The 26,405-nt window shown below is 59.4% G+C and overlaps 2 protein-coding genes across 3 annotated transcripts in view; one reads left to right on the top strand and one right to left on the bottom strand.

The window, feature by feature from the left end:
* GNAO1 (G protein subunit alpha o1) overlaps positions 1-18,085 on the top strand; it is a 171,828-nt gene extending 153,743 nt beyond the window's left edge. Inside the window, exons 7-9 of one of the 2 annotated variants that reach the window (XM_081806576.1) lie at positions 12,382-12,535; positions 15,519-15,734; positions 16,778-18,085. In XM_081806576.1, coding sequence (XP_081662702.1) covers positions 12,382-12,535; positions 15,519-15,706 — 342 coding nt within the window. In that variant the 3' untranslated portion in view covers positions 15,707-15,734; positions 16,778-18,085. Of the gene's footprint in view, positions 1-3,802; positions 3,957-6,022; positions 10,081-12,381; positions 12,536-15,518; positions 15,735-16,777 lie in introns of those variants that run through there. The other variant, XM_081806577.1, reaches the window with a different exon arrangement.
* Positions 18,086-20,558: 2,473 nt separating this feature from the next.
* The window catches only part of AMFR (autocrine motility factor receptor), a 46,588-nt gene continuing 40,741 nt past the window's right edge, over positions 20,559-26,405 (bottom strand). The window contains exons 12-14 of the mRNA XM_006747553.3: positions 25,688-25,771; positions 22,769-22,953; positions 20,559-22,124 (exon numbers count right to left, since the gene is read on the bottom strand). Coding sequence (XP_006747616.1) covers positions 21,977-22,124; positions 22,769-22,953; positions 25,688-25,771 — 417 coding nt within the window. The 3' untranslated portion in view covers positions 20,559-21,976. The remainder of the gene's footprint in view (positions 22,125-22,768; positions 22,954-25,687; positions 25,772-26,405) is intronic.

The following is a 26,405-nucleotide window of genomic DNA, read 5'->3' as shown; positions in this document are numbered from 1 at the left end:
GTGGCTCTGGGGCAGGGCCAGCTGTGTTGGCCGGGGTTCGGCCGTCGGGGGGCCGTGCCCGCGGCCAGGCAGACGGCCTGGGATTTGGGTGCGGGAGAGGCCACGTCGGACAGCTCGTGCCTCTTCGGTAAACACAGCAGAGGCCCAGGGGCCGTCGGGCCAGAGCGGAGTTAAGCCAATCCTAAAAGAAAGCCAGGTGCAGTCAAGCAAGAATGTATGTAAGACAGAAATAGCCGGTGTTCGGCCTGACAGCCTGCGGCCAGAGCGGCGTGTGGCTGCCAAGGGGAGGGCAGCGGGGCGCGGGGCCCCTCCTCAGAGGAGGACGGCCACGCTGGCCTCCAAGGGAGGTCCTCACCTGGAGAGAGGCGCGGCCTTTCTCTGGGCCTACTCCTGGTTCGCCGCCAGATTTCGGCAAGCCCGCCTCGGTTGCTATTATCTGTCAAAGTGGGGTAACGATGGTACCTTCGTCGTGGGGCCGTTGGCGAAGGAATGGGAGAATGCGCATGCAATGCCCGGAACAGCGGAGCTGGTGGTTGTTCTGTCACTGGCGACTGTCCCTTAGTGTGGGGGGCGTCCACTGAGCAGCGGGCCTGTCTGCAGAGCCTGCAAGGGAAGCTGGGTGTTGGCGTGGTGCACCCGCGGGGTCCCTAGAGACGAGCCCGTGGCACCCCCTGGGGGTCACGGGGTCCTGGCTGTGGGGTCAGCCCCTTGTGTGGGACGCACGCACAGACCCTGGGCCCCAGCCTCTCAAAGTCAGCGCTGAGAGCTTGAAGCAGTGTGTCGTCACGGCAGGCCCTGAGCACGGTGGCCTCTCTGGGTCTGTCTCCGCCTCACTCCTGGCCTGCTGGTCCCGCAGGGCTGCTGGGCGCATCCGATGGGCTGCAGGCTGGGGCGCCGCGCCGTGGGGAGAGACTGGCACAGGGATGAGGCTTTTGGCAGACTGGGACCGGAGCCGTCGGCGGGGGGGCGTGGGCGGGGGTGAATCCCATGCTGGTTTGTCTGCCTTGCCCTTCCTCTTTCGGGGCCAGCTGCACCCCTGAGCTGGGTTCCAGCAAAGCCCCCTAAGGCCTGCCTTGTCCAGGGGTGAAGTTCCTGGGACCCTGGCTGGGAGCTCGTTCTGGTAATGCTGTCACTCTCAGTGGCCTCGGCAGGCTGTGGCGTCTCGGGTCCCTGGAGCCGGGAGGTGGGTAGATGCCCACGCTGGGCTGCGCTTGGACCCGGACTCACTGGCCGCCCCCCACCATGCACCCCTGCACAGGGACGGCCCTGGCATATCTCTCACTGTTCCGCCGGTTGACTCTATGCTTTTGAAGCTGCCATTCACTGTGCAGTGGAATCCACCCACATGGTCTGGTGTCCACTTGGCTCATCTTTTCTCCCTCCCAAGCCTGGGAGTGAGAAGCAGGGCTGGGCAGTGAATGCGATGCTAGCCCAGCCACGGGCTGCAAAGTAAGCAGGGAGCTGGAGGGCAGGAGGGCCCCTCTCCCTGAACTCGCCTCTCCCCTGTGACCTGCCCTCCCGGGCCTGCAAGCAGCTTAAACCCAAGTCCCAGGCTCCAAAGCCATGGGGCTGGGCCTCTCACTCACCTCTGGAGCACCAGGGTGAAGCAAAGGGACATCTCTGTGGGTCTGGCAGCAAAAGGAGAGGCCAGGAGGGCAGGGACCATAGGTCGGTAGACCTGTGTAAGGCCCTGCTTTGTGGGGGCAGCCACCGGGCCCCCAGCTCCTTGGCCCTCGGCTCACCAGTGAACGCGGGCTGGTTAGGTGCCAGGCCTTGTGCTCGCGAAGCCCTCACAGTCTGCCCACCCCGTCCAGCCCGGACCTCCCGGAGCTCCTCACCAGCCCGGCTACTGAGTGCAGCACAGCTTCTGGGGACCTCTCTCCCCAGGCCCCTCGGCCTCCTTCTCTTCTTGCCTTTACTGTCCCTCTTCCACCCTCTCTCTCCTCTCTTCCTGCCCCATTTCTCCGGCCCTTGTTGCACAAGGGCTGAAGCACAGGACCTTGCGGAAGCCAAGGCCAGGAATGGGCTTTTCCTGGAGCCCTTTCCGCCCCAAAGCAGGCCGCCCGTGCCCCCTGGGAAGAGCAGCGGCCCCTCCGGGAACAGGCTTCACGACATGACCACCGCTCACAAAGGCGGCTCATTGGCCCGGCCCAGCAAGAACAATACCATGGCCAGAGAACTAAGCAAATGTCTGTGTGCCCAGGACACGGCCACACTGGGCAGCTGGGGAGCCAGACGGCACTGGCCCTGCCCGTGGGGGAGCGTGGGCAGCCGCTCCCTTCCTCCTTCGTAAGATGGCCCCGGTGGCTGAGCAGCCTCGTGGGCAGCGGTGAGGCCCACTGCACGCCGACTCTGCGCTCGGGAGGTGGCCGTGGCCGGGCTGCTCCATCCAAGCATGTGGCGAAAGGACAAGCTATGGGACACGGACACTCCGCCCCGGGAGGCAAAAGCTCGACCCTGCTGACCAGTCCTTGGTCCTCAGACTTCCTCTGTGGTCAGCCCGCACGTCTCTCCTGGCCCGGGGCAGGAGTGGGGCCTGCCGGCACAGAGGGGTCTGCAGATGGCTCCTGGAGCCTGGCCAGGGGCCGGGGGCTCCGGGTTGCCCCCCGCCGGCCGGCCGCCCCGCCCACTGCAGCCCGGCGGCCCGAGGGTTTCATCCTGTCCTCATACCCCAGGCCGGTGGCCCCGGCGGCCCCAGGCCTCGGTCTACCATCGCTTCTTCAGGCTCTGTCGTCACCGCCGCCTGCAGGGCCTTAACTTGCCAAACCAAGGCCAAAACCATGCGCAGATTCTGAGAGACGCTCCAAGCTGGGCAGGTATGAAGCGCCTCCCTCCAACCGAAACCATCAGTTAAGAGTTGAAAGCACCAGGTTGTCAGGGCCCCGCCGGGTGACTTGCTGTGACTGCCTGCCCCGCCCACTCCCACCTCCCCACCCTCGCCGTCCTCGGTCCTCGTCCTCGGTCCAGGGCGACCGTGGCCTCCGCCGGCCTGCGTGGGGGCCTCAGGATGGGCTGGCCTTGACTCCCCGGACCCAAGACTGGCGGAAGCAGTATTTCAGTTTTTTCCTCTCTCTTTTCCTCCTGTGTTCTGGGGTTTTATCTTCCTTTCCGTGTTAATCTGTTTTGCTGGGTTTCTTCTTGGGGTTCTTCTGGCCACTCTACTGAGAAACCAGCCCCAACAACTAGCTCACCCAGAGCCGCCGCCGGCCCAGCCGCGGTCCAGCCAACCAACTCGATCTCCCAACTGCACCAAGGCCACAGCAAGATCACCCCCCAGACGCTGTCCCCCTGGTGTCTGCTTCCAACTCTGGATTAATTCGAGGATCTCCTCGTCCTCGGTTAATGTTTCCCAAAGGAATGCGTGCACCCTCCTACCCCCGCTGGTGAAACCAAATGAGACCCCGGTAGAGAACTCTGCATGGCCCGTGGTTCCGTGTAGATGTGTTGGATGGTGGTGCTGCCCCCGCCCCCTGCGTGCATGGTGCATGTCCTCTCCATGGGCTGGAGCCCCTCGGGGGGACTTTGCTGCCCCATCCCAGGGCGGCCCTCCGCAGGGGGGGGGAGGGTGGGCAGCATTCCCCACCCGCCCTGCCCACCCTGCTCTGCCCCAGCCTGCCTGCGTGTGGAATGAAGTAAGGAGCGTGTCCCGTTTGTCCTGCGGGTCCTCCCATCTCTGTCCCTCGGTGGTGCAGTCGGCCATGTCAGCGGGCCTTTCCTTTGCTTGGTGAGCTGTGTCGGTGGCCGCGGGGAGCCAGGGCCCCGGGCACGGCCAGCCCTCACCTGCCTCTCCGCTCTGTTGCAGAACCGCATGCACGAGTCCCTGAAGCTTTTCGACAGCATCTGCAACAACAAATGGTTCACAGACACGTCCGTCATCCTGTTCCTTAACAAGAAGGACATATTTGAAGAGAAGATCAAGAAGTCCCCGCTAACCATCTGCTTCCCCGAATACACAGGTAGACAGTCCCTGTCCCGGTAGGGACAGCAGGAGCCTGGGAAGCCGCTTCTGGCCATGCACATTCCTGGGGGATCCGCCCCTGACCTAGCCCGTTCCGCATTCCCCGGACTCTGAGGGGGCACAGCATTCTGTGAGGAAGAATCCAGCACAGAACAAAAGACGGGCCTCCCCCGCACCCCCCCCACCCGCCCCCTGAATGTGCTGTAGGGAGGCAGGCCAAGCGGTCAGGGGGAGCCCGGCTGGAAGCCTGGTTCTGCCACCCACGAGCTGTGGGCGCTCGGCTCCCTCCTGGAGGCTCGGCTTGGTCATCTGTAAACACAGATTATCAGCAAGGTGACAGCACCAGGGCGACAAGGGGCTTAAAAGCTGGGGCTTCGAGTCAGGCACCTGAGGGTCATGCCCAGCTCTGCCGCTCAGAGCAGGTCATGTAATCCCTGGGATTCTGCGGCCCTCCCTCAGGACTGGCTGTGAGGACAAAGTGCGCTTAGGAGCATGGAGAACTTAGCATGGCAACTGGCACATAGTAGGTGCTCACTAAACATTTGCTGGGACTGTTACCGTTGTGATTGTAAGTAACAACACCTCCATACGGGCTCTTACACGCAGGGAGTGGCCCATTGGCTCTGACAGAGCTTCTCGAGCAGTAGAGACCCAGGGCTCCCTGCAGAGGGGCTGAGGAGGTCAGGACCACCTCTGTTAATGGTGCCATAGTTTCCCCAACTGTGGAATGTACGGGCAGCCAGGGAGGACAGCCTGACCAGGGCCCCATGCACCAGGAAAGGTGGCCCACTGGCTTTTCCAGATGGCCAGAGCCGGGCCAGAGGGGAGAGTGGGTGGAGAAGTGGGCCTCCCCAGCCCGACCAGGCCCCAGCCTGGAAAGTACAGAGCAGGGGCAGAGCCCCAACAAGGCGGGCCTGTCAGGGGAGCACCCGGGCTGAAACCCACTTCCTTGAGAGTAGATGTGGGGGTCATGACTTGGGGCCAGGCAAGCAGTACTGTCTCCCCCGACCACAAGGCCAGGCTGACTACCCCAGAGGCCAGGCCCCCAGTAGCATGCGACCAGAGACAGATAAGACCCTCAGGCCCACCAGTCAGCCTCCTCTTAGCCACGAGTTGGGGGTTTGTGGATCCTGCCCTGGGTGACCTGGGCTGTGGCCTATGGTACAGTGGAAGCAGGCAGGGCGGGTCGGTCACCACGGCTGGTTTGGGGCTGAGGAAGTCTGAGTGATGACCTGTAGGTCCCAGGGACACTCTCCCTCACCTCCAGCCCTGATTACAGAAGGAGCTGTGGTCTGGTAGACCCTCAAGGCCAGGCCCATGTGCCCATGTGCCTGAGGGGCTGGGACCCCCTTCCAGATATGCCCCTTCCAGGCTTCCATCCCACCCAGCCCTGTGGCTCTAAGATCCAGCCCCACTCCCTGCCGGCCCTCAGCCATGTGGCAGCCCCACCGTGCCTGGCCCAGACTCCCGGAGCTCGTGGGGGCTTCAGTGCAAAGCCGGGGGTCCTGTTCTGCTTCTCCCCGGACAGCAGCTGATCTCCCGAAACACCTGTCCCTGGGCTCACCTGGGAACCGGGCAGCGTGGCACTCCCCAGGCCGGCCACAGAGCCAGGCGGCTGTTAATCCCCGGTAGCAAACGGGAGAAAGGCGAGGGTGAGAAGGATTGGGGAGGCCAAGGAGGCTCATGGGCGCCCAGCAACGGCCAAAGGACATGGGGAGGACAGGCCTGCAGGCCGGGTCAGCCCAGGGCCCGCCTTCTCCGAGTAGGACCCACAGTACGAAGGGACACTTGCAGCAGGAGTCAGTGGGTGCAGATTCAAAAGGAAAACAGGAGTTTCATGAAACGAGATTCACCCTTGATACAGACGAGGCACCATGAGCTTTGATATTTTGCTTCGTTATTTTCAAACTGGACGTGGACTGCCGACTTGACCGCGCAGCCCCCTGTTGGCTTCGCTGGGCCGTCACGCTCCCCCCGCATCAGGTCGTGCCCCCCGGGGTGGTCGCGGGAGGCCGGGCCTGCGGCGGCCTCGCCTCACCAGCCCACACCTGCTCTCTCCTCCAGGCCCCAGTGCCTTCACCGAAGCCGTGGCTTACATCCAGGCCCAGTACGAGAGCAAGAACAAGTCCGCCCACAAGGAGGTCTACACCCACGTCACCTGCGCCACCGACACCAACAACATCCAGTTTGTCTTTGACGCCGTGACGGACGTCATCATCGCCAAAAACCTGCGGGGCTGCGGCCTCTACTGAGCCCCTGCCTCACCCCCCGGCTGCCCACCTCCCTGCCTGGCCTGCTGCCCCGCCCCTCCCCTGGAACCAGAGCGCCACCACCGCTCACACCGATCTCTGCACTTGACAGCGAAGCACCTGCGGCCGGCGCCACGGAGGGTGGAGGGCACAGCCTCCGGGGGCCGCCCCTCCCCCAGACGTCAGAACACGCGGTAACGCGGGGGCCAGGCCGGGGGGCTGAGCGGCCTCCGCTTCGTCTCTGAGTGTTTGGTCCTGGGGGGATGGTGGCCGCCGTTTGGCCCGGAACGGGCATGCGCTACACTTGGTAACTCATACTCGAAGCCCCGGGGTCTCCTCCTGTGTGGGGGTGGCTCTGGGGGACACGGTGCCGGCCGGGGTGGGGCCAGCGGGAGCCACTGCTCAGCCTTTTCTGGGGTCTGTCTGGTCGAGGGCAGCTCCGTCACCAAAAGCCAGGGTGGGACCAGCCCAAGCACGTGGGGGTCCCAGGGCTCAACCTTGGCGAGTGCCTCCCTCCTCCTTCTGCCTGGATCTCAGCCCCCAGGCACAAGCCCTTTCTAATCTGGACCATCCTCCCTTGCACACCCTTGGAGGAACCCCATCCCTGACTCCTCACAGGTCTGGAAATGCTTCTGCGACGGGTATTGCAAAGGCACGTGGTGGATGGTGGGAGGGGTCGAGTCCCGCGCCCGGCTCCGGTGTTGTCTGGGATGGGGGCCTCACCCAGTGCTTGCAGGCTCGAGGGTGACCCATTCACTTTCTCCCAGCGCCTGGGTCTCAGGCAGCGGCTCCAGAATGTGAGTAGACGCGCTTCTCCTTCTCGAGTCACAGTGAATCCAGCTCAGCAAGGGCAGGCACGGCCCCTTGGGCCCCCTGTTTTGAGGTTGGGGAGGCCCAGGGGAGGTATTGATGTGGCCCCTGCAGCCGAGGCCTTGGTGAAGAAACCAGACTTTGTGCAGAGCTTGTGCTGTCCGGCCAGCCCTCAGGGGCAGAGGAGGACCGACCGAGGCTGGAATGTGCACTGCGAGGGGGCCCAGGCTGGCTCGGACGCATACCCAGCGCCCCCTTCTCTGGAGAGAGGGTCCTAGGAGGCCTGGGAGGGGCTTTGCTACAGAGGTTCCTGAGCAGGCAGGGGTGGGTGACTCTGGGATCTCCTCGGGCAATCAGCACGCCTCTCTCTCACACCCGGGAGCCTCGGGGGGCCAGTGCCACCAGCCAAGGCCACAGACAGGCCCCGGGGGCTCATATGGCAGGCTAGGGAATCAGATGTGCCCCTGGAGGGGCCCCTGGCTCCTTCCTCCAGCCCTCTGCTCTCCCAGCCTCCACTCTGGGCTCTGCTCCTGGACACCCAGTGCGGCCCCCTGGGCTGCCCCAGAGCCAGGGAGAGCCCCGTGGCAACAGCTCTGGGCTTCTCGGTTCCAGCAGCCCCGGAGCTCTGGCTGCACAGGAGGCCCAGGGCAGCGCCCCCCGACCCCCGTGCCAAATGCCTACAGGGAGGGGCGCCACCGGTAAGCCCCCTCCGTCACTGCGCTGAGCGCTGCACCCCGGCCGCCTCGGGGCAAATCACAGGGCTGCCGGGCTGCAGGAAGGGCCCCGCCAGCCCGAGGGCACTTCAATGTTGCTGGCCTTGCTGTGTGCGAGGCCCCCGGGCGCTGGCGCGGCAGAGGACAGCGCCGAGAGCCGGCGGTCTCCAAGCCCTGCCACAAGCGGCCGGGGCCAGTGAGGCCGCTCTGCCCAAGAGCAAAGACATAGCGGGTATTTTCCGGCATTCCCACCCGGGGGGGGGGTGGTCAGCTGCGCCCCCAGCTCGCCCCGGGAGCCCACACTCACAAGCAGCCCCCAGAGGAGGGTCGCTTGGCCAGCCCCACCTCTGAGGCTTGTGGCCCTGGAGGTGGGAGCCCCTGGCCGCCTGGGGCCCTCCTGTCCTTCTGGGCCCACAGACCGCCCTGCTGCTTGCAGTGCTCCCGCTGTCCCACCCTCCCTGCCGCAGGGGTCCCCGCTGTCTAGTGGGAACCCACAAGGAGAGGGTATCCGGGACGAAGGTCCCTCCCCGTCCGCTGCAGCTCCCATCCACGTCGTTCCCAGTGGCGCCACAGTGGGGAGGGATGACAGAGGGGGACACGAGTTTTGGCTCCGTCGCGGGTGTGGGTGTGAGGGGAAGAGGTTGAGAGTGTGAGAGACCGGATTCTTGTCCACGGTGGCCACATGCGTGTCCCCAAAAGGACCATGCTTAAAGTCTGTGAATGGCTCTAACTGAGCGGGCTAAGGACACCTGGATTTCTAGGAGGAGCACCTTTGCCAGACCCATGACGATTGTGCGCGCCGCCTAGATGCCTGTGGGGCGGTTCTGTGCCCCGCACCGACCGCCCTCCCGAAAGCCCGCTCTTGGCCGAGCAGGCCGTCCTGCTGAGAACCAACAGGCCCCCTGGGCTCCCGGCCTGACTGGAGGGAGCGGTGCCCGAGGCCCAAGTAGGAGCTCAGGTGAACCTGCGCACTCCGGCCTGAGGAGGGTGTGGGCTCTGGCCCAGGCCCGAGCAGGACAGCTGTGACACTCTGGGCTCCTGGGACATTTTCCATGGAGGCTTTAGAAGCCAGGGGCCCTGGCCCCTTCCCCTCCCCTCTCGGGGTCTATAGCCGTGAGCTCCGACCCAGGAATGGTGGCAGAGCCCAGGCAGAAGGCCACGGTGCCTCTCCCGGCAGCCCAGCTCCACACCCCGCTGCGGGAACCGGAGATACCCGGGCCCTCCGCGACCATCCGGGGCAACAGTGAGTCTCCCGCGGCGGGGGAGGGGTGCAGCAGTGGCAAGAGACACCCCCCCACCCGCCACAGGACCCCTCGTAGGCGGGCTGTCTGTAAACCCCCAACAGGGAAGGCCCGGGAGTCCTGTCTCCGAGGCCCTTCCCTTCTGCCGGCATGAGCCCAGTAAGGAGGGGCCGCCCCCAGGAGTGTTCACAGTTACCCCGCAGTGGCGCAGTGGCCGATTCTGCCAAGTTTTTCCTGCCTCCACCCCCGCCTCCCTTCTTGACCTTCCCTCTTTCCCCCTAGCCTCACTCAGAGTGCTCCTCAACCCTCTTGGTAAGTAAACCGGCCACAGTCCCGACTCAGCCCCTGCTCCAGACCAGGTGGGGCTCGGTCCAGCCCCCTTTGGGAAGTCAGGCTGCATCTGTTCTTCTCCGAGCTTCTGGGAGTTATTAGGGGCACCTGGCAGCTCTCAGGCACGGAGGCCCGAGGCTCCGGCTCTGTGGCCACCATGGATTCAATCTGGGGTGCCAGGGGCAAGCACCCACAGACGCCCCCCCCCCCGCCGCCCCCGATCAGCGCCCAAACCTACGGCAGCCCAGGGCACAACACACAGACCAGGGAACAGGGCCACGCTGGGAGCTGCCGCCCCCGACTCCCCAGTGAGGCCGGTCCTGAGCCACCCTGCCCAGAGGCCTTCCCTCTGGGGGCTCAGGGCTCCGACAGACCCCGCCCCAGCCAAACACCCCTGTCAAGGGAGGGGCAGGCTGGGACAGAAGCAGAAAGAGGCCTAAGTCCTGGGCCCTCTCATCAGAGATGGGGAGGGGGTTCCTCTGGAGGGGAAGCGCTCAACCCCGGGCCCAGTGCTCCAAGACCACCTGCGGGAGCCCACACCCCTTACAGCACTGCTGTGACCCGTTCCCTCCCCGCCTCCCCACTCCCATCCCTCCTGCCTCCGCTCTTCTCCTGGCCCATCCCCACCCCTCCCAGGCCTCCTCCCCACGCTCCCACCCCCATCCCAGGCAGAGGGGAGCCGGCCACCTCCCAGCCCCGCCGCCGCCCACCCCACATTAACTGTAATTTTGTAAGAAGAGTGACTTGTTGGTTTAATAAATCTCTAGTTACTGTAAGAATTTACTGACTGCCGTAATGTCTTCATTAGTGACCTGCCGTTCATAAGGAGTGCCAGCTTTCTCCAGCGCCAGTATGATGCATTGCATCAGCACCCACATGACACAGGTCCCCGTGCTCGGCCCCGGCCGGTCCCAGGGCCAGGCCTGCGGGCCACCCAGCCAACGGGCACACGCTTCTGGGGGCGGCTGGCCTGCCCCCGCTGACCCCTTGGGATGGTCACAAGCCCACCTTCCTGTCCTAGTGTGCTTGCTGCAGCCCCCCCACTGCCCAGGCCAGGGAATGGGGGGGGGACAGGAAGGCGACCGCGGGCAGGAAGGCATGGCCATCACCTGGTCGTGATCTCTGGCTTCTTTCCCTTTTCTCAAGTGCTGCTTTCGCCATTTGGCATATATTCCCGCGTCTCTTTTCTCCGGGGAAGCTCGCAGGGACAAGCAGGGCTCCCGGCTCACGGGGGGTGTGTTCCGGTCCGCATGCAGAGGGAGGGCGGTCGGGCCTGCGGGTGTGGAGGGGGCTCAGTGCCGGCGCCTCCCCCCCCACGGTTCTCCCCGAGCCTCCAGGATCAGCCCTCCTCCAAGACCCTCCCTACAAAACCAGGTCCAACCCTGCAGAGCGCCTCTTCCCCCTGAAGACCTTTTCAGTGTGCGCACTGTCCCCCCAACTAGACTGTGAGCTCTCAGAGAGCAGGACTTGAGCTGGTCGTTCCCACAGCCTCCCAGCAGCCCAGCAGGGGCCCCTGCACGCAAATCCAGTTGGTGCTGCTGGGCAGAGCAGGTGCATGCACGTGCCCTGCAGCCCTGGGCAGAGAGGCCGTGGAGGGGCTGAGCCTTAGCAGAGTGGACGTGTGGGGCATAAGTGGCTGGCCCCCACTTCTCCTGCAAGCTCTCGGGCCAGCCCGTGTGCCAACGGGACGCAGTCCCCACTCGGCTCAGGTCACTCTGGTGATCCCTTCTGGTCCTGGGAGTGCTCCAGCGTATGTCCCCGCCACATCGCCCAGTGTCTGAAGACCAAAACGATGCTCGGGACAGTGGTGCAGTGGAGTTGGGAGCCGGCCTCTGGCTGTGGGCTTCCAGCTCCTGGTTGAGCGGCTATGGGACCAGGCGGCTCTGTGTGGTGGGAGGCCCTTTCCTAGTGAGTCCTTGGGTGGCGGAGCATCTGTTCTCTGCCCCCAGAGGTGGCGCCGGGAGCCTGAGTGTTCCCAGCCCTCGGCCTTGGGCTTCCACCCGTCCTCATCTGAACGGCCCCGGGGAGCCTCCCTGAGTGCAATTGTCCAGGCGGTGGGCCAACTTTGGGGGGCTGAGAACAGAATGTGCCGGTTGAGGCGGGGAGGGTAACAGGATCATAGGTGTTTACTGAACTGGTTTACAGAGCAGGCCAGGGCCGTTTCCTGCAGCTCGCAGAGGAGCTGAGAACCACGCTAGTGTGCAGGCTCCCGAGGGGCAGCTGAGCTCGTGTTCCAGCAACTGGCCTGAGCTGTGAGCATAGGGTTTGGGGCTGGGAGGAACCACCTTCCCATGCAGAAATGGCTTCGCTCACAGAGACACGTGCTCCCCTGCATTGCCAAGAAACATTACCCAAGTTTATGTGCTTGACACCCCACTGTAGAATGAGCCAGTCCTTGCCCAGGGCAAAGGGCCGCCCCCCCTCAGGCTCTGCTCTATTGGGAGTGGCCATCACAGTCACTCCTTTGCTAAACAGATTCGTGTGTGCAAGACGGTACTTCACGTCTGCATTGCTCCAAACTCCGTGCAGCATCAGACGTGGCTGAGTTTGGCCCAGCCAGAGGAAGTCTGGCCAGACCCCCAGGGGCCCCTGCCTGGGCAGGACCATCTCCCCACAGTGGTGGCATGCAAGGATGCTGGCAAGAGCCTGGAGTGACTTCCCCTCCGTCCCTCACCACTCCCAGAGGACATTTCCACCCACAGATAGGGCCCCAGGGGAAAGACCTGGGCCGGAAGTGCCGCAACCCAGCTCACGGGCTCGTCCAGCACCACCTCCCCGACCCCTACACACCTGCCCATGCGGGGAGACCATCCAGTGGCTGGGTCTCAGTCCAGTCTCTGCCATTAGCCCCGGGACAACGGTATAGACGGCCCCGCACCGGACTGAGCGGCCCTGTGCTGTGACAGGTCGCGTTTCTACTGTCACCTTCGAAGGAGCCCTGGGGGCCCAGGAGCCCCCGCCTGAGCTGCTGAGCAGCCCCGTTCCTCCCTCTCAAAACCTAATTCTCTTCTCTTTCCCTGTCTCCGTGTCTGTCCCTCCCGCTGTCTGTCTGGCTCTCTTTCCCTCCCCTGGGGCTGCAGAACCGCATGCACGAGTCTCTCATGCTCTTCGACTCCATCTGTAACAACAAGTTCTTCATCGATACCTCCATCATTCTCTTCCTCAACAAGAAAGATCTCTTTGGTGAGAAGATCAAGAAGTCACCTTTGACCATCTGCTTTCCTGAATACACAGGTGGGTGTCGGGGAGGCCCCGCCTCTGCCCATGGGCTTGGGGTCGGGCTGCCTGGCCTCCGCCCCAGTCCCACAGGGACGCGGAGACACACGGTAGGGTGTGGCCCACTTGGGCCCTTCCCAGGACACGGCCCCGGGCCGGTGGGGAGGAAACGGACCCTCCCGATCCACTGGTGTCGCAGTCACGTGACTCGAGAGCACCCTGGCAGGAATCACGAGGCAGGACAGGACCACAGCCTTCCCCTTTCATCTTGCTCACCGTCTAGAAAAACTCTCCTGCCTCCCCAGGCTCGCCAGTGGCCTGCCCTTAGCCCTGCGCTGGCAGGCTGCGGGGCCGCACAGCACCTTGGCATGAATTCGCAAGCGTGGGCACATGGCCTGGAAGGCGGTCCAGGCTGCTTTTGAGCCCCTACCTGCTCGAGTGTATGGTGTGCGGCCCTCCTGCCCCTCCCCCACCACACCTGCCCCCCCCTTCCCCCAGCCATCCCCCCACCATCCCTGCTGTCCCCCTCTTCCTATGGCCCTGGCCTTTCCCTCACATCAAACCACTCCAGCTCTCTGCAAGCCTCCTCCACCCCTGGCCGCCTCTCTCCCGCCTTCTCTGGGGGGGCAACTTCTCTCTCATCAGGCTCCCGGGAGGATGCGTCACAGACCCCCGTGCAGAAGCTCCTTCTGAAGGGGTGATGAGGTGTCAGGCCATCTCTAGCAGCGCATGGAGGGCGGCTGCTGGGCTGCTGGTGAAGGCTGGCCGGCGCTAGTGGGGTAGCAGAGCCCAGCCTCCATCCCTCTGGGGACCGGGAAGCTTCTAGTGGCCCTCGGGCCGGGCCGTGGAGGAGGATGTCCTGTCAGAAGTTGGCTCCGCCGGGAACCCACACACTGACAGCCCCGGGGGGAGACGGGCTGCACTCAGCTCCCAGGGCTATACAGGCCCCCGGACCCAGCCGGGTTCCCGAAGAGACGGGTGCGGGCCCTCCAGCCCCCTCTACCGTGAGGAAGAGGCAGCCCATCAGCCTGTCCCCTCCCTGATGCTCGGCACGGCTGGCGAATCCGGGGCATGGGGAGACAGGGTGGGCGCGGGCTCCTGGAGCCGGACGCCTGCTACTGTGGGCAGACCGACCACCCGGGCACGAGGCTGCCCACGCTCGGGGTGGCCGTGTGGGTAAATGGAAGGAACAGAGCCAGGTGCCAGGCGTACTTACCGCTGGCTGTCACTGTCCTCGTGTTACTCCGAGGATGGAAACGAAGAAAGGGGCAACCGGCCATGGAGACTAGAGGGAGCCCGGGAGGGCATGGGGCGAGCCGGAAAGGCCCAGCCCCCGGCTGCCCCGGGGCCGAGGGGGGCCCTGCCTGGGGGCGGCCTGGCTGCAGTCTGCTCTCCTCAGACACTCCTGAGCTCCCTCAGCCTCAGCTGAGGCCCGTCAGGACCAATTCAGGTCCTTAGAAAGTTGTGGTGCCCAGAGAGTGGCTTGGAAGCCACCGGCCCCAGCAGGCCTCCTGAGGCCAGTGCCACTCTTGCGGGCAGGTTCGACCCTCAGGCTCTTCCTTGTCCCCAGGGTCCAGCCCCACGGGAGCCCAATCTGGGACCTGGTCCGAGGACTGGTCAGTCTTGGTGCCGGGGAGTATAGGGCTCTGGCGCCCCCGGAGAAAGTCAGCCTGACTTTGAGAAACATGGGTGTTTCTAGGACCTCCAGAGGAATCCAGCTTGAGTTCAAACTGCCCCCCCATGATGGATGACAAATGGTCACCGACACAGTGGTGCCGTGGGGCACCAAGGCCTGTGGGACACAGAACAAGCTGAGGGGCAGGGGCCGGGACAGGGGGCGGCTGGGTGTGCAAGGGGAGCTCGAACGGATGGCCGGGTGCTGACCCCGCAGACGTTACAAAGCCACAGCCAGGCACCCCCGCCATCTGGGTGGGGCGCCCCCGCAGGCTTCTCACCTCCATCAGCGCCCAGTCTTGGCACTCTCTGGACAGGAAGCTCCCTGATGGGGTCCACCCCCGTGCTGAGTCTAGTCTTCAAGCTGCCACTGACTTGTCTTTGCCACACTTGCCCCTCCGGGCTCTTCTGCTTTTGGTGCCCAGCCGAGAGTGGGGTTGAGGAGGGGCCTCTGCCCTGCCCCCCCACCTCAGAGACCTCCCCACCCCTTACCTTTGACCCCTCCTCTTCGCTAATCTGGCTACCGAAGGCCGGAGCCCCAGTCCGCCCCCGTGGCTCACACCTTCCGGCTGGAGAGTGGGCCAGGGTGGGCTAGGGCAGGGGGAGAAAGATCCGATCGCTTCCATGCTGGCCAGATCCCAGCTGCGCTTGTGACAATGGGGCATCTTCCTTCGATGGGGCTTTTCGGCAATTCCGTGCTGGTCCACCTTCCATGGTCATTGACGGCTGTCTGCAGGGCAGAGCCACAAAGGTTTGGGTTGTAGCTGGTTGGAAAACTGTCCTTACCAGGCACCGGCCAGGACCCCAGGGGACAGCCAAGGGATTGTGGAGGGGAGACGAGCCAGTTACAACAGCAAGCCCCTTAAGCTTCCCACCCAGGGGAGACCACTGCTCCCACCCCCCAGCCCTGTCCAGGGGCTTCAGCTCGTCCCCCGCCACCGTCTGGGACGCCACGAATCCCGGGGCACCCCCTTCCCCGGAGCTCTTCCATCAGACTTCCCTGTCCTGGTTTAGATCACAGGTGAGTGTGGGGACGGGCAGCCCCGGGCCCCAGTCTCAGTGTGCTCGCCTAGAAAGCAAAAGGGGTGACCTGTGGCCCTTGCCCTCCCAGGGCTCCTGGGCAGATCCAGTGCGGAACCAGTCAAAGGCCTTACCAAGGCAAGAGCCAGGCAAGAGCTAAGCTGACGTGGTCTTAGTGAAAGATGCGACCACGCCCAGAACCCCACAGCCCGCACCTGGGCAGGGAGGGGGTTCCCAGCCCCCGGCCCTGGCCCCCCTGCCGCCGCAGCTCTCACCGGGGCCTCTCCCCTGTTCTGTCTTGTTGCAGGCCCCAATACCTACGAGGACGCGGCCGCCTACATCCAAGCACAATTTGAAAGCAAAAACCGCTCACCCAACAAAGAAATTTACTGTCACATGACTTGTGCCACAGACACGAATAATATCCAGGTGGTATTCGACGCCGTCACTGACATAATCATTGCCAACAACCTGCGGGGCTGCGGCTTGTACTGACCTCTTGTCCTGTATAGCAACCTATTTGGTAATGACCGCAGCACTCACAGAGAAGTTTGCGCACGCGCGCACACACACACACCCCCCACTAACAAATGCAAGTTGGTAAATAAACTTTAAAAAGGCATAACAAGACCTTATATATATACAAATATATATTAAAAAAAATCTTTTTAGTTTGTATTAGAAAGAGCTTTGGACAGAACTGACCGCCATCCCATAGATCATCGGGGGTTTTCCGGGACAGCACACGAGCGTGCACACGCGCTCACACACACACACACACACACACACACACGTCGTGATGGGGGCCCTGATTTGGGAGTCCATCCTTTTAAGAACAGCCACGTGATTTTACTCTGAGACCCATTTCTGTGAGCAGAGGGAGGGGCAAAGAAAGGCCTGGCATGAGTCCGGCTTCTCTGCCCCCTGCCCGCCCCCCGAGGCTGCGCGGTCTCAGTTCTGTCCTGCTCTCATGCAAATTCCAAAGCCCTTCAAAAACTGGCCAACACCCTAAACCTCTCCCTACCCTCTACTCCCAACAACAGGAAAACTAAGGATGCTTCTCTCTTGGGTGGCAGTGGTTGTTAATTCCAAGAATTTAGAAGAATCGTTGCTCCGGCCAATCCACTGTCTCCTGAGTTTTCTTTATTCAAAGGCGAGAGTCGAGGAACGGGAGACTTGGCCTGCTTCCTAGAAGCAGCTGAGGGGAGGGGACATTGAGACCAGGGCTGCAATTCACCTGCAGAGTTGAAGCCAGCCCCCTGGAGAAGAGAAGGGCCCAGAGGGAGCAGGGGGGAGGTGAGAAGGACAGCGGTGGCCCGGGGAGGGCCGGATTAATGTAAGCCTGACCAGAATCAGGGTCCTTTAGGGTGAGGCCTCCCAGGGGGCCTGGGCTGGGCTCCCCTGGAGTTCTTGATCCCTCCTGTGATGCTGCCCCATCTTGCCCACCCCAACATTATTAAACATTAATTCTAGGGTTTTTTCGGGTTTTTTTTTTTTTTTTGGTTGGTTGGTTTTTAAAATCAAAGAAAATGGTCAGACTGGACCCCCTTATCTCTCTCTCTACAGACTGCTTCACGGACTCTTTGCTGTTGACGTTGATCTCCTGGTAGCATGACCTTTTGGCCTTTGTAAGACACACAGCCTTTCTGTATCAAGCCCCTGTCCAACCTACGACCCCAGAGTGACTGATGGCTGTGTATTTCTGTAGAATGCTGTAGAATCTGGTTTTAGTTGAGTCTTTACATTTAGAATTTGAAAGGAAAAAAAGAACATTTCTCATGTGCTTTGTAGCTTAAAAAAAAAGAAGAAGAAAAAGGAAAACTCACCATTTCATCCATATTTGTCTTTTTTCCTCTCTTTTTTTTTTTTTTTTGGAAATAAAGCAGCATACACATCTGTACCCGCACCCCACCCATCCCCAGTGTAGAGGGGCCCCCAGTGCACCTGCAGAGCTGCCACCTGTCTGCCCGCCCCTCCTGGGGGCTCAGGTTCTGGGGAGCATGCTCAGGCTGTGTTTCCCAGAGTGCCCCACCCCCACCCCCCAAGCCAGCCAGCCCCAGGCTCACTCCAGGTTCACCTAGAAAAGCACAGCTCTCACTGGCCAGTAGCCGCCAAAAGGAGTACCGATCAAACATATAAACAGAGCCGTATGGAAAATGATTTTCCCACCAATCTCCTTTCTACAGATTCCCTTTATGATTTTTTTGTTTGTTTTCGTTTTCGTTTTTGTTTTTTGTCCAGATGAGCACTCTGTATCACATACCAGATCAGCTTTCATAGTCTTTGGGAAACGGGGTTGTGGATTTTTTTCCTTTGACATTTTTGCTTCTCAGTCTCTCAGATGGATGCTCCCTTTGTGTGTGTGCGCCCCTCTCTGCCTTCTCCTTTGTTTCAGTGACCTGTGTTCGCTCCTTCTCATGTGGGGATGTTTGTGCTGCAGATAAAAAGAACAAAAAAAAATTTTTAAACACCACATGATGGAAAAAAAAACAAAAAAAAAATTTTAAAAACAAATGGAATGTAGTGTTTACATGAAAGCCAGTTTCCATGATCAGTCCTATGTCATTTCTACTATCCAAACCCCCAACCTCTTCACGGTGTCACTTTTCAGATTTACTATTTGCTGAAGAAGACCAGTCACGGCCATTTCAGATAAAGAGGAGGTGAAAAGACAAAACACACAAAAAAATTAAAAATACAGAAAAAAAAAAACTTGAAAAAAAGGAAAAAAGAAAAAAAAAAAGCCCACGGGTCTTTCTAAGCCTTTCTATTCCCAATCGGTGAGGTTTCTGTGATATCTTACACACTGCCAGTCTACTTCTCTGACTAATGGAAAATTCATGTGTAGCTCAATAAAGAGAATGTTTGTCTGTATTCCTGAGTCTCTCACCCTCGGGCTTCGTTCTGACAGGAGGGAAGGAGGGATCTGACTGGGCCACAAACACTGGGAGGCTGGCGGGTAGGGCTGCAAATGCCAGATAAGGATCTTCTCCCCACCACCACCCCAGGCCTTCTCTACATCCACATCCCCCCACACACACATCCCCGCCCCGTGCTGCCCCCCCGCCCAAGGGGAGCCTGCTGAGCTCAGCCACCTGGGAGCAAGGAGGGCCTAGGAATGGGCTTGCCATTCCCACCTGCAGAGGCCCCCACCCCCCCTCTCCTCACTCAGCTGGTGAGGGGGAAAAAAATGGGTGGGGTGGGCAAAGCAGGTAATTCCAAACTTTCTGCTAAGATAGGGTCTTATTTCTTCTGTACCAGTGGTTCCACTGAAGTGGGAAGGTGGGTGGTTGGTCCTAACAAACAAGGCTAAGTTGTCTGGGCCTTCTGCACCCAAGGGGTCATTATCCATCCACCTGGACATCTTTAAAAGCCTCCCCTACTGCGCCTGGCTGCCAGGAGGCCCACCGCAGGCTGAACATGCAGGACAACTGAGATCAGCTCAGCCTGGACTCTCTGCTCCTCCAGGCTGCAGGCCTTATCCCCCCGGCCCCTGGCTCGCCAGGCTTGTGCTGTAATAACCAGCAAACTGCTTGAGACTGGGACCTGGAGGGGACCCAGCCAGCAAAGTCCTTGTTATCATGTCCACGGATCACTTCTTAGCCAAGCGGTCAGCGCAACAGCCATCTAGGGAGACAGGAGGGCCGTGAAGAGGTCAGTTGGTTGACTCCTCTCCACACACCAACAAATGGGAGTTACCAGCCCGGGACGCACTCCCACTAGCAATCCCAAGGGTCTTTTGAGTTGAGTGGGGATGGCGGTAGAGGTCCATACTGTCGCACAGAGCTAGGAATAACAGGAGGCTAACTCTCCCTGTTGCAAAGAACTGGTCGGGCACCCTTGGCCTTCCTCCGCCGGGCCGCACCTCCCCTTCCCCTGCTTTTCCCACCAGCAACCCTCGCCCCGACCTGCCTGCAGGGGGAGGCCCCACCACCATCCACGTGATGGCAAGGTCGCACTCATGGTCCACAGCTGGATGACATGACATCGGCCTGGGGGGCAAACCAGGATGCAGACACAAGGTCGAAGAATGCCGTGACTCTGTCTACCTCAAGTTCCCTAAAAACGAGCCGTATTCTAGCGGTGTTCTTTCCTACTTTTCAAATGAGTTTTGTAGGCAAAACAAACAGGTCTCTGCCTTATCCTCCTTAAAATGGAAGTCAGGAAGCATTTTGGGGGAAACAGTGCAGGAAAGACAAGTCAATTAGAACAAGGAGCAGGGGGGCGGAACCTTGGCCTCACGGTTTCTAGAAGCTCCACGGGTGACTCTAATTCGCAGTCGGGTTGGAACCACTTCTCACCTAACACGAGTAGGGGTGATGAGATGAGAGATGGAGGCTTCCAGGCGATGAAGGGCGTCAGGGCAGGCGGGCGGAGGTTATTGCTTGACAAGCTGGTCACAAGGCGGCGGCTCCCTGTGCGTGCTGGGCCCTGCTCGGCGGAGCGCTCAGTTTGCCTTCCACCCCTGACCGCGTCTGCTGGCTGAAGATGAGAGAGCACATGGTCTACACAGCTCCGGCGGGAAATCGGGTCCGTGTGGCCACTGGACACCTAGGATCTCTACCAGCACAAGTAAGACATCCACGAGGACCACCTTTCTGTGGTTCATAAAGGCCTCAAAATCTGGGGTGGGGGAGGGGGAGCGGGGGGCGGTGCAGGACTGAGGAGAACCTAAAATGTCAACAAAACTGGGCCCGTAAGAAAACGGAGGGAGTAACACGGACCAATTCCAGAAGAGCAGAGAGGGCAAGGGCTACTCCACCGCCACTCACCCCAGGCCCTGTTCCCAGCTGACAAACCTGGGCCCGCAGCCCGGCCTCCGCTCTGGGCCAGCACGGCTGAGCACAGAACTGGTGCCCACGGCCCGGAGCCAGCCAGCACCCGGGAGGTAGAGCGGGATGGGAGCCCCCCACCCCAATGTGGCAGGACCCTGGCCTGGCCTCCTGCCACCGCCCTGAGCCTCGGTCCCAGATGCCCCCAAGAAGTGACAAAAGCCAAGAGACTATATGGTGTCCAGGATCTTTTACTATCCAGGTACAAATTCTAAGGGTGCATTTAGGACTTCTCTTCTGGGGTCACTGAAGCTACGGAAGGCAGGTCTCTGCTTTGATCACGGTCGGATTGCTTTATTCCAATGTCTCAACACCCTCTAAAATGGTCTCCAAGCCATTCCCTCTTTTCACACATTTGAAACCTAAAAACACACGGAATTAGGGTCACCTTAATGTGTGCAACATGCAGGGTGTATGGACAGGGAAAAAACGCTCCAACAGAAACCAAAGTGGGATCCAATTCCGGCCCTTCGGAAAGAAACTGCCTGAGCTTCCAGCCACACACAACACACTAGAAGAGTTTGCGTTTTTATTATTGTTTTACAATAAAAACAAATAGCTATGCTCTCAGCAAAACAAAACCAATTTTTTAAAAAAAATCACAGAAATCTACTAACAGCATTTCAAGGTAAGGCTTTTGAAAGATTTATTCAAATAAATTATCTTGGCCTAAACATTTACTCATCACTCTTTTCAATTACTTGTCAACATTCCAAAAACTTTAGTTATGTAAAATACAGTTAACTTTGCCAATAATTTTAGATAATACTGGGTTCTTCCCAAAGGACTACCATAAAACTATGTTTTAAAACATCAAAAAAAAAAGAACCTAATCCAAGAGGACATAAAACCGAACTATGTAGCCTGTGATTGCATGTTTCAAATCCTCAAGGTTAAATGTGTGAAGAATTTGAAGAACAGGTTCAGGACCTGGGTCTGCTCCGAGGGAGGTGGATTCAACATCTTACCTTTCTATGTTTAATGAAACCAACAGGAGCAAAGTGATGAAAATGAAGAGCTCCAGGGAAGATACAAAAGAGATCTTTATTTCTCCAAGAAAGCCCTCTAACAGTGACTGGCCCCGTTTATAAGGCCCTCCTTTTCTCTAAGGACCAAACCCACAGACTTCGGCATCACCTCATTTACTTGCCCAAGGAATTCAAACCATAACCCAAAGCTTGCTGCTCAGCCCCCATGTCTGGGGTGGGGGGCTGTGAACTCCCGAGCTGGGGACAGACACGCAGGGGTGCTCGTGAGCTGCCGGAGCACCAGCGTTATCGGGTCAGGGCTCGGCGGCCAGTCCCAGATGGACTGGGACCCGGCAGGCCGCCTCCTCCCACTCTACGGCCCTGGCCTTTCCCCTCCTCTGCTCCACCTGGCAAACCAAGAGTCACTTTCCAAGATGCCCTGCCGGCCCGGGGCTCCAGGAGCCTGGGGCTCTGGCCTCAGGAGCATTTTGAGAGCAGCAGTCTGACAATCCAAAGTACCCGGCAGAGGAGTCGGGCCCGGGCCGCACACCCCACACGGCTCTCTAGGAGCCCTGCCCCCGCCCTGCCTGCCAGAGTTGGAGCTAAGGACGCCAGCGGCCGCGGTGCCCTCTCCAAGCGGCTGCGACCCAGGAATCGGAGCTGCCGGCTTCGGGGGTCTCTGGCCGCCCTCTTTCTCTCGGTCACCCCACCCCTAAGAAGTGCAGTCAACGCCAGAAGAGATCATGCCTCAAATTAAAATGTGCAGTGTTTCTAAAGGGAAGAGAAATGTCACATAGAAAGTATTACAAAAAGGATTAAGTTTGTCAGCCGTCCAAACACTATTAGACCACATGCTTTATACAGCGCGGCGCGGCCGAGCCCCTCGTCGGACGCGCGCAGAGCGGGGCAGCCGGGCCTGGGCGGCGGCGCTGCTGGAGGCCACGGCGGGGGGCGGCGGGCGAGCGCTAGGAGGTCTGCTGCTTCTGGAGCCTCCGCTCGGCGGCCGCGGCCAGCATCCTCCGACGCAGGGTCACGGGGTCAGAGGTCGTGCCTTCTGACAGGAGGCAGCTCTCGGAGGCTGAGTCGACTTCAGAACTTCTGTTCAGGAAACGCCTACAAAACCCAAAGGACTTGCGTGAGGGGCGAGGGAAACTCCGGAACACAGACCCGCAGAAACACACGGGCCGTGTCTTCATCTGTCACCCCCCCGTTTCGCAGGCACCTTCGTGAGGCGGTGACTCGGCAGCAGCCCGTGCAGAAGACACGTGGCCCCGGACAGGAGCAGACGCTCTGTGCCGCAGGGGCGAGGCCGGCCAAGGGCCACCCCGAGCTCCAGCTGCAGGCACGGTGGCCAGGAGGGCGCGCCTGGGAGCGGACAGCAGGCCGGGCTTAGCCTCTCTGGGCCTGTTTTGTCAGCCTGACGTCTGTCACGTGAATGCAGTGACAGTGCTCCCTCTGGGAGGTCAGAGAATCTGACTCACTACCACGAAGGGCTCAGGTCCCAGGAGCACACAGGTGCTCTGAGTAAGTGTGGCCGAAGCCGTCCTCGGAAGACGACCAGCCCGCCGGAGGTTACCAGTTAGGCCCAGGCCCTTTGGTTTTCCAAGAGAGGTTTGGAATCTGAACGTTTCTAAAGGTTTTTCATTGTTGGCCATCTGTTTAAAAAGGCACGACGTGGGCCTGACGTGACGAGGGCCTTTGGGCCCCCGGGCTGTGACTGGAGATTTCTATGAGCGAGAGCCAGAGGATCAACTTACTTGCGCGCCTGCTGCAGGAGGTCATCCTTACGCTGGACCAGCATGCGCTGCCTCTCGTCCGCAGACTTGGAGAAGCGGCTGCCCCGGGCCTCAAAGTCTTCCCCCTCACTGGGCTCCACCTCCACCTCACCGAAATCCAAGGCCTCCTCCAGCCGGGGACTGAGGTCTAGCGGCACACGCTCAGTCTGGGCACAGAGGAAGCGAGGGACCACTGTGACCACAGGCCACCCTCCCAACAGATTCCCCACCCAACCTAAGTGCCCCAAACAGTGTTCTTCTGGACCCACGGGGAGGTATGCTGCCAGGTGGGGAACCAGCAGCGTATGTACAATGGCCGATGTGGGCTCCTGAAAGGCAGGCTGCTGCATCCGGCTTGTGCACCACTAGGAATAGCACCTGGCTCAAGCGAGATGTTCAGTCTTAGTGAAATTTATTGTACAGGATTACCAGTATGAAAAACATAGGCACCTTGAAACCGTACTCTCAGAAAATAATAAAGTTTGCATTCTGGGAAGTTTTTGTTCAGTTCTACAAATCGCTCCAACACTTAAACAAGTCTTATCACATTTACTGCACAAATTTTACACCTTCACTTGACTCTGAAAACTGAGGCAGGCAGATTAAAAGGGATAAATTCTAAGGCTCTTTTTTTAAACAGCTGTAAATCACATGATTCCTTGTATAACAGGATATTAAAATGGGACTCTCTCAGTTTTGGCTGAAGCTCTGACCACTAAGACCATGCCCAAGCGCCTCCACACACGTAGACCATCTATGCTCCTGCTACCGGACGGACCCAGGCTGGCCAGTGTCAGCCCAGCACCTACCTCTAGGTGACAAGAAAGTTGAGGTGGAAGAGGCTGAGAGATTGGCCTATCTGTAAGATTTCCTCTGTGTGGCACTTATCTGTCACACACCTTCACCACCCTTCCCTGCCTTCAGCCTAGCAAGCGAGGTGACTTGAAGGCAGCCATGTGTCCAGACTAATATTCCCTGGAGTTTGAGGCCCTGGGAACTGGTGGTGACCAACACACCTGAGGAATCTCGAGACAAAGAAACCTGCTTGTGGCAGATAAAAAAAGGCCGCGAGGGGAGCAAGTTCAACTGGCATGGACTCCAAGGCCCTGCTGCAGGCCCTGCAGCCTGAGGTTGTTGAAACACTTTGCCCAAAGGACCACTTGGAGGGCGATATGGCCTCCACAAAGGTAGGGGTGGTCATAAATAGCCAGTCCAAGTTAGGGCTGCCAGTGCTGGATGGGGCAGGGGGATCTGTAAGATAACAACTGTAATACCTGCGCGCGCGCACGCGCACACACACACACTGGGGTCACGTGGCCTGAGCCACCCTCCTCCTGAGCCTGACTCTGGAGGAGGTAGAAAGCAGCTGGTGAATGGAGAAGGAGATGAAGGAAGGAAACATGCCCACCCCCAGCCCGCCGGCTTCCAAGCCAGCCTGAGCTCGGGCAGGGGAGAGACTCTGTACTCAGTACTAGCACAGTTAATGCCATGCTTGGGCTACATCGCGGTCTTTGCTAACAGACTGTTATCCAAGGACTTCTTACTTCTTGAGAATGTTCCTCGTGAAATAAGTAATTTTCCTTCACTGTGCTAGAAAAAATTCAGAAATCTTCACATTAACTGTAAAAACAGAGTTGGGGAATCGGGACAGAAATTGAACGTGCTCTCCCCCCCAGGGGCCCCCAACCAGCCCAGCACTCAAATCTAGGCTGGACCAACTATCCAAAATCCCAGGAATGCAAAACTGAATCCCTTCTTCAAAAGCCAGGCACCATTTTACAAATGCTGCCCAATCCAAACACGGATTTGGATATGAAAAACTTAACTCAGCAATGGATTTGAAAAAGTCTTAGTCTTAGGGTTTCCCACTTGTGGGGAAAAACACGCAAGGTGAAAGCAGCTTCCATGTCACTCAACCATTAAAGCAGCTGCTTCAAGAAGCACCCTGACTCCCTGCTCAGTAGGAAGCCTGCTTCTCCCTCTCCCACCTCCCACTCCCCCTGCTTGTGTTCCCTCTCTCGCTGTTGTGTCTGTCAAATAAATAAATAAAATCTATAAAAAAAAAAAAAAAAGTGCCCAAGAGACCCTGGTGGACAAGGTGGCAGCAGGTGTCGGGCCCTAGCCCCGTGACTGGGAAGCCCCACATCACAAACACAGACACAAAATGACAGGGTGGTTTCGGGGTTTTTCCAGTCTCTTAAGAACGTTTCTGGAAAGTGTGGTCATTGATTAAGCAAATGGGAATTATAGATGAGGGGTGTGAACCAAACCCCCAGGATAGGGGGCTAAGTGTGTGCAGAGGGGAGCGCCTCTGCCCTGGAAACCATACAGAGGAGCTGCTTGTGAAAGGGGTGGCCACCCGAGTCACCCATGTGCGTATCTACGCAGAGCTGGCTCCCAGGATAACCACACTCCTCCCCACCTCCACACCACTCAGAGGGTCTCATCTGCGTGAAGTGCATGGAAGCACCTGGAAATGCCGAGTTGGGCAAGTGAGCTGTGGGGAAGAACTCGAGAGAGCTGAGCCCCACTCGGTCTCCTTCTGGGTTCAGATGTCCAATCACCCTGAGTCCTGCCTATGCCCGGTTTCCCTCTGCCCCTCCTAGTGCTCAAGCTCAAGGTGGCAGAGCTGGCCCGGGGACAGCATGACTCCGTTCTCCTCCGGGTCCTGAGGATAATGCCCAGGGAGCTGGCTGCAGGCCCTGGGTAGAAATGCAGGCCATGTTGTGGGCACAGCTTGGTTTGTTAATCTGAAATCCTGAGACGATGTGGCACAGGGCCTTCTCTGCCACCCCTGCCCTAGGCCTCATGAACATCAGAGGCAGGACTGAAGACCACCGCCAGGCACCACAGGACTGCCCCCGGGGACCCATACACACTCTCTCCAGGGTGCAACCTTACCTGCACAGAAACTTCTCCCTCCTCCTGGTCTCCGTTTGGCCTTTCCACAGGACTGTTCAATGCAGGCCTGATGCCATCTGAGCGCTGCAAGAGAAACGCCACCACAGACAGTACGGAGCTGCTCGGGCTTAAGGAACAGGGCCAGGGAAAACCTGGGGTACAGAGGGAGCATGGGTCCCCAACGCTGTCTGGACTTTGACAAAGTCTGCAGCAGCAAAGAAATGAAGCTGCTACCAATATCAAAGATAAGACAAGGGAGCCCAAGTATCCAAAATCTATAAAGAACTTATCAAACTCAACACCCAAAGAAACAAATAATCCAGTCAAGAAATGGGCAGAAGACATGAACAGACATTTCTGCAAAGAAGACATCCAAATGGCCAACAGACACATGAAAAAGTGCTCAACATCACTCGGCATCAGGGAAATCCAAATCAAAACCTCAGTAAGATATCACCTCACACCAGTCAGAAGGGCTAAAATTAACAAGTCAGGAAACGACAGATGTTGGCGAGGATGCGGAGAAAGGGGAAGCCTCCTACACTGTTGGTGGGACTGTAAGCTGGTGCAGCCGCTCTGGAAAACAGTATGGAGGTTCCTCAAAAAGTTGAAAGTAGAGCTACCCTACGACCCAGCAACTGCACTACTGGGTATTTACCCCAAAGATACAAATGTAGGGATCCGAAGGGGCACGTGCACCCCAATGTTTATAGCAGCA

The sequence above is a fragment of the Leptonychotes weddellii genome, chromosome 16 (assembly GCF_054177405.1).
Source record: "Leptonychotes weddellii isolate Sample4059 chromosome 16, ASM5417740v2, whole genome shotgun sequence".
NCBI classification, from domain to species: Eukaryota; Metazoa; Chordata; class Mammalia; order Carnivora; family Phocidae; genus Leptonychotes; species Leptonychotes weddellii.
The sequence above is the reverse complement of the archived record's forward strand: the minus strand, read 5'-3'. Positions and strand labels throughout refer to the sequence as shown.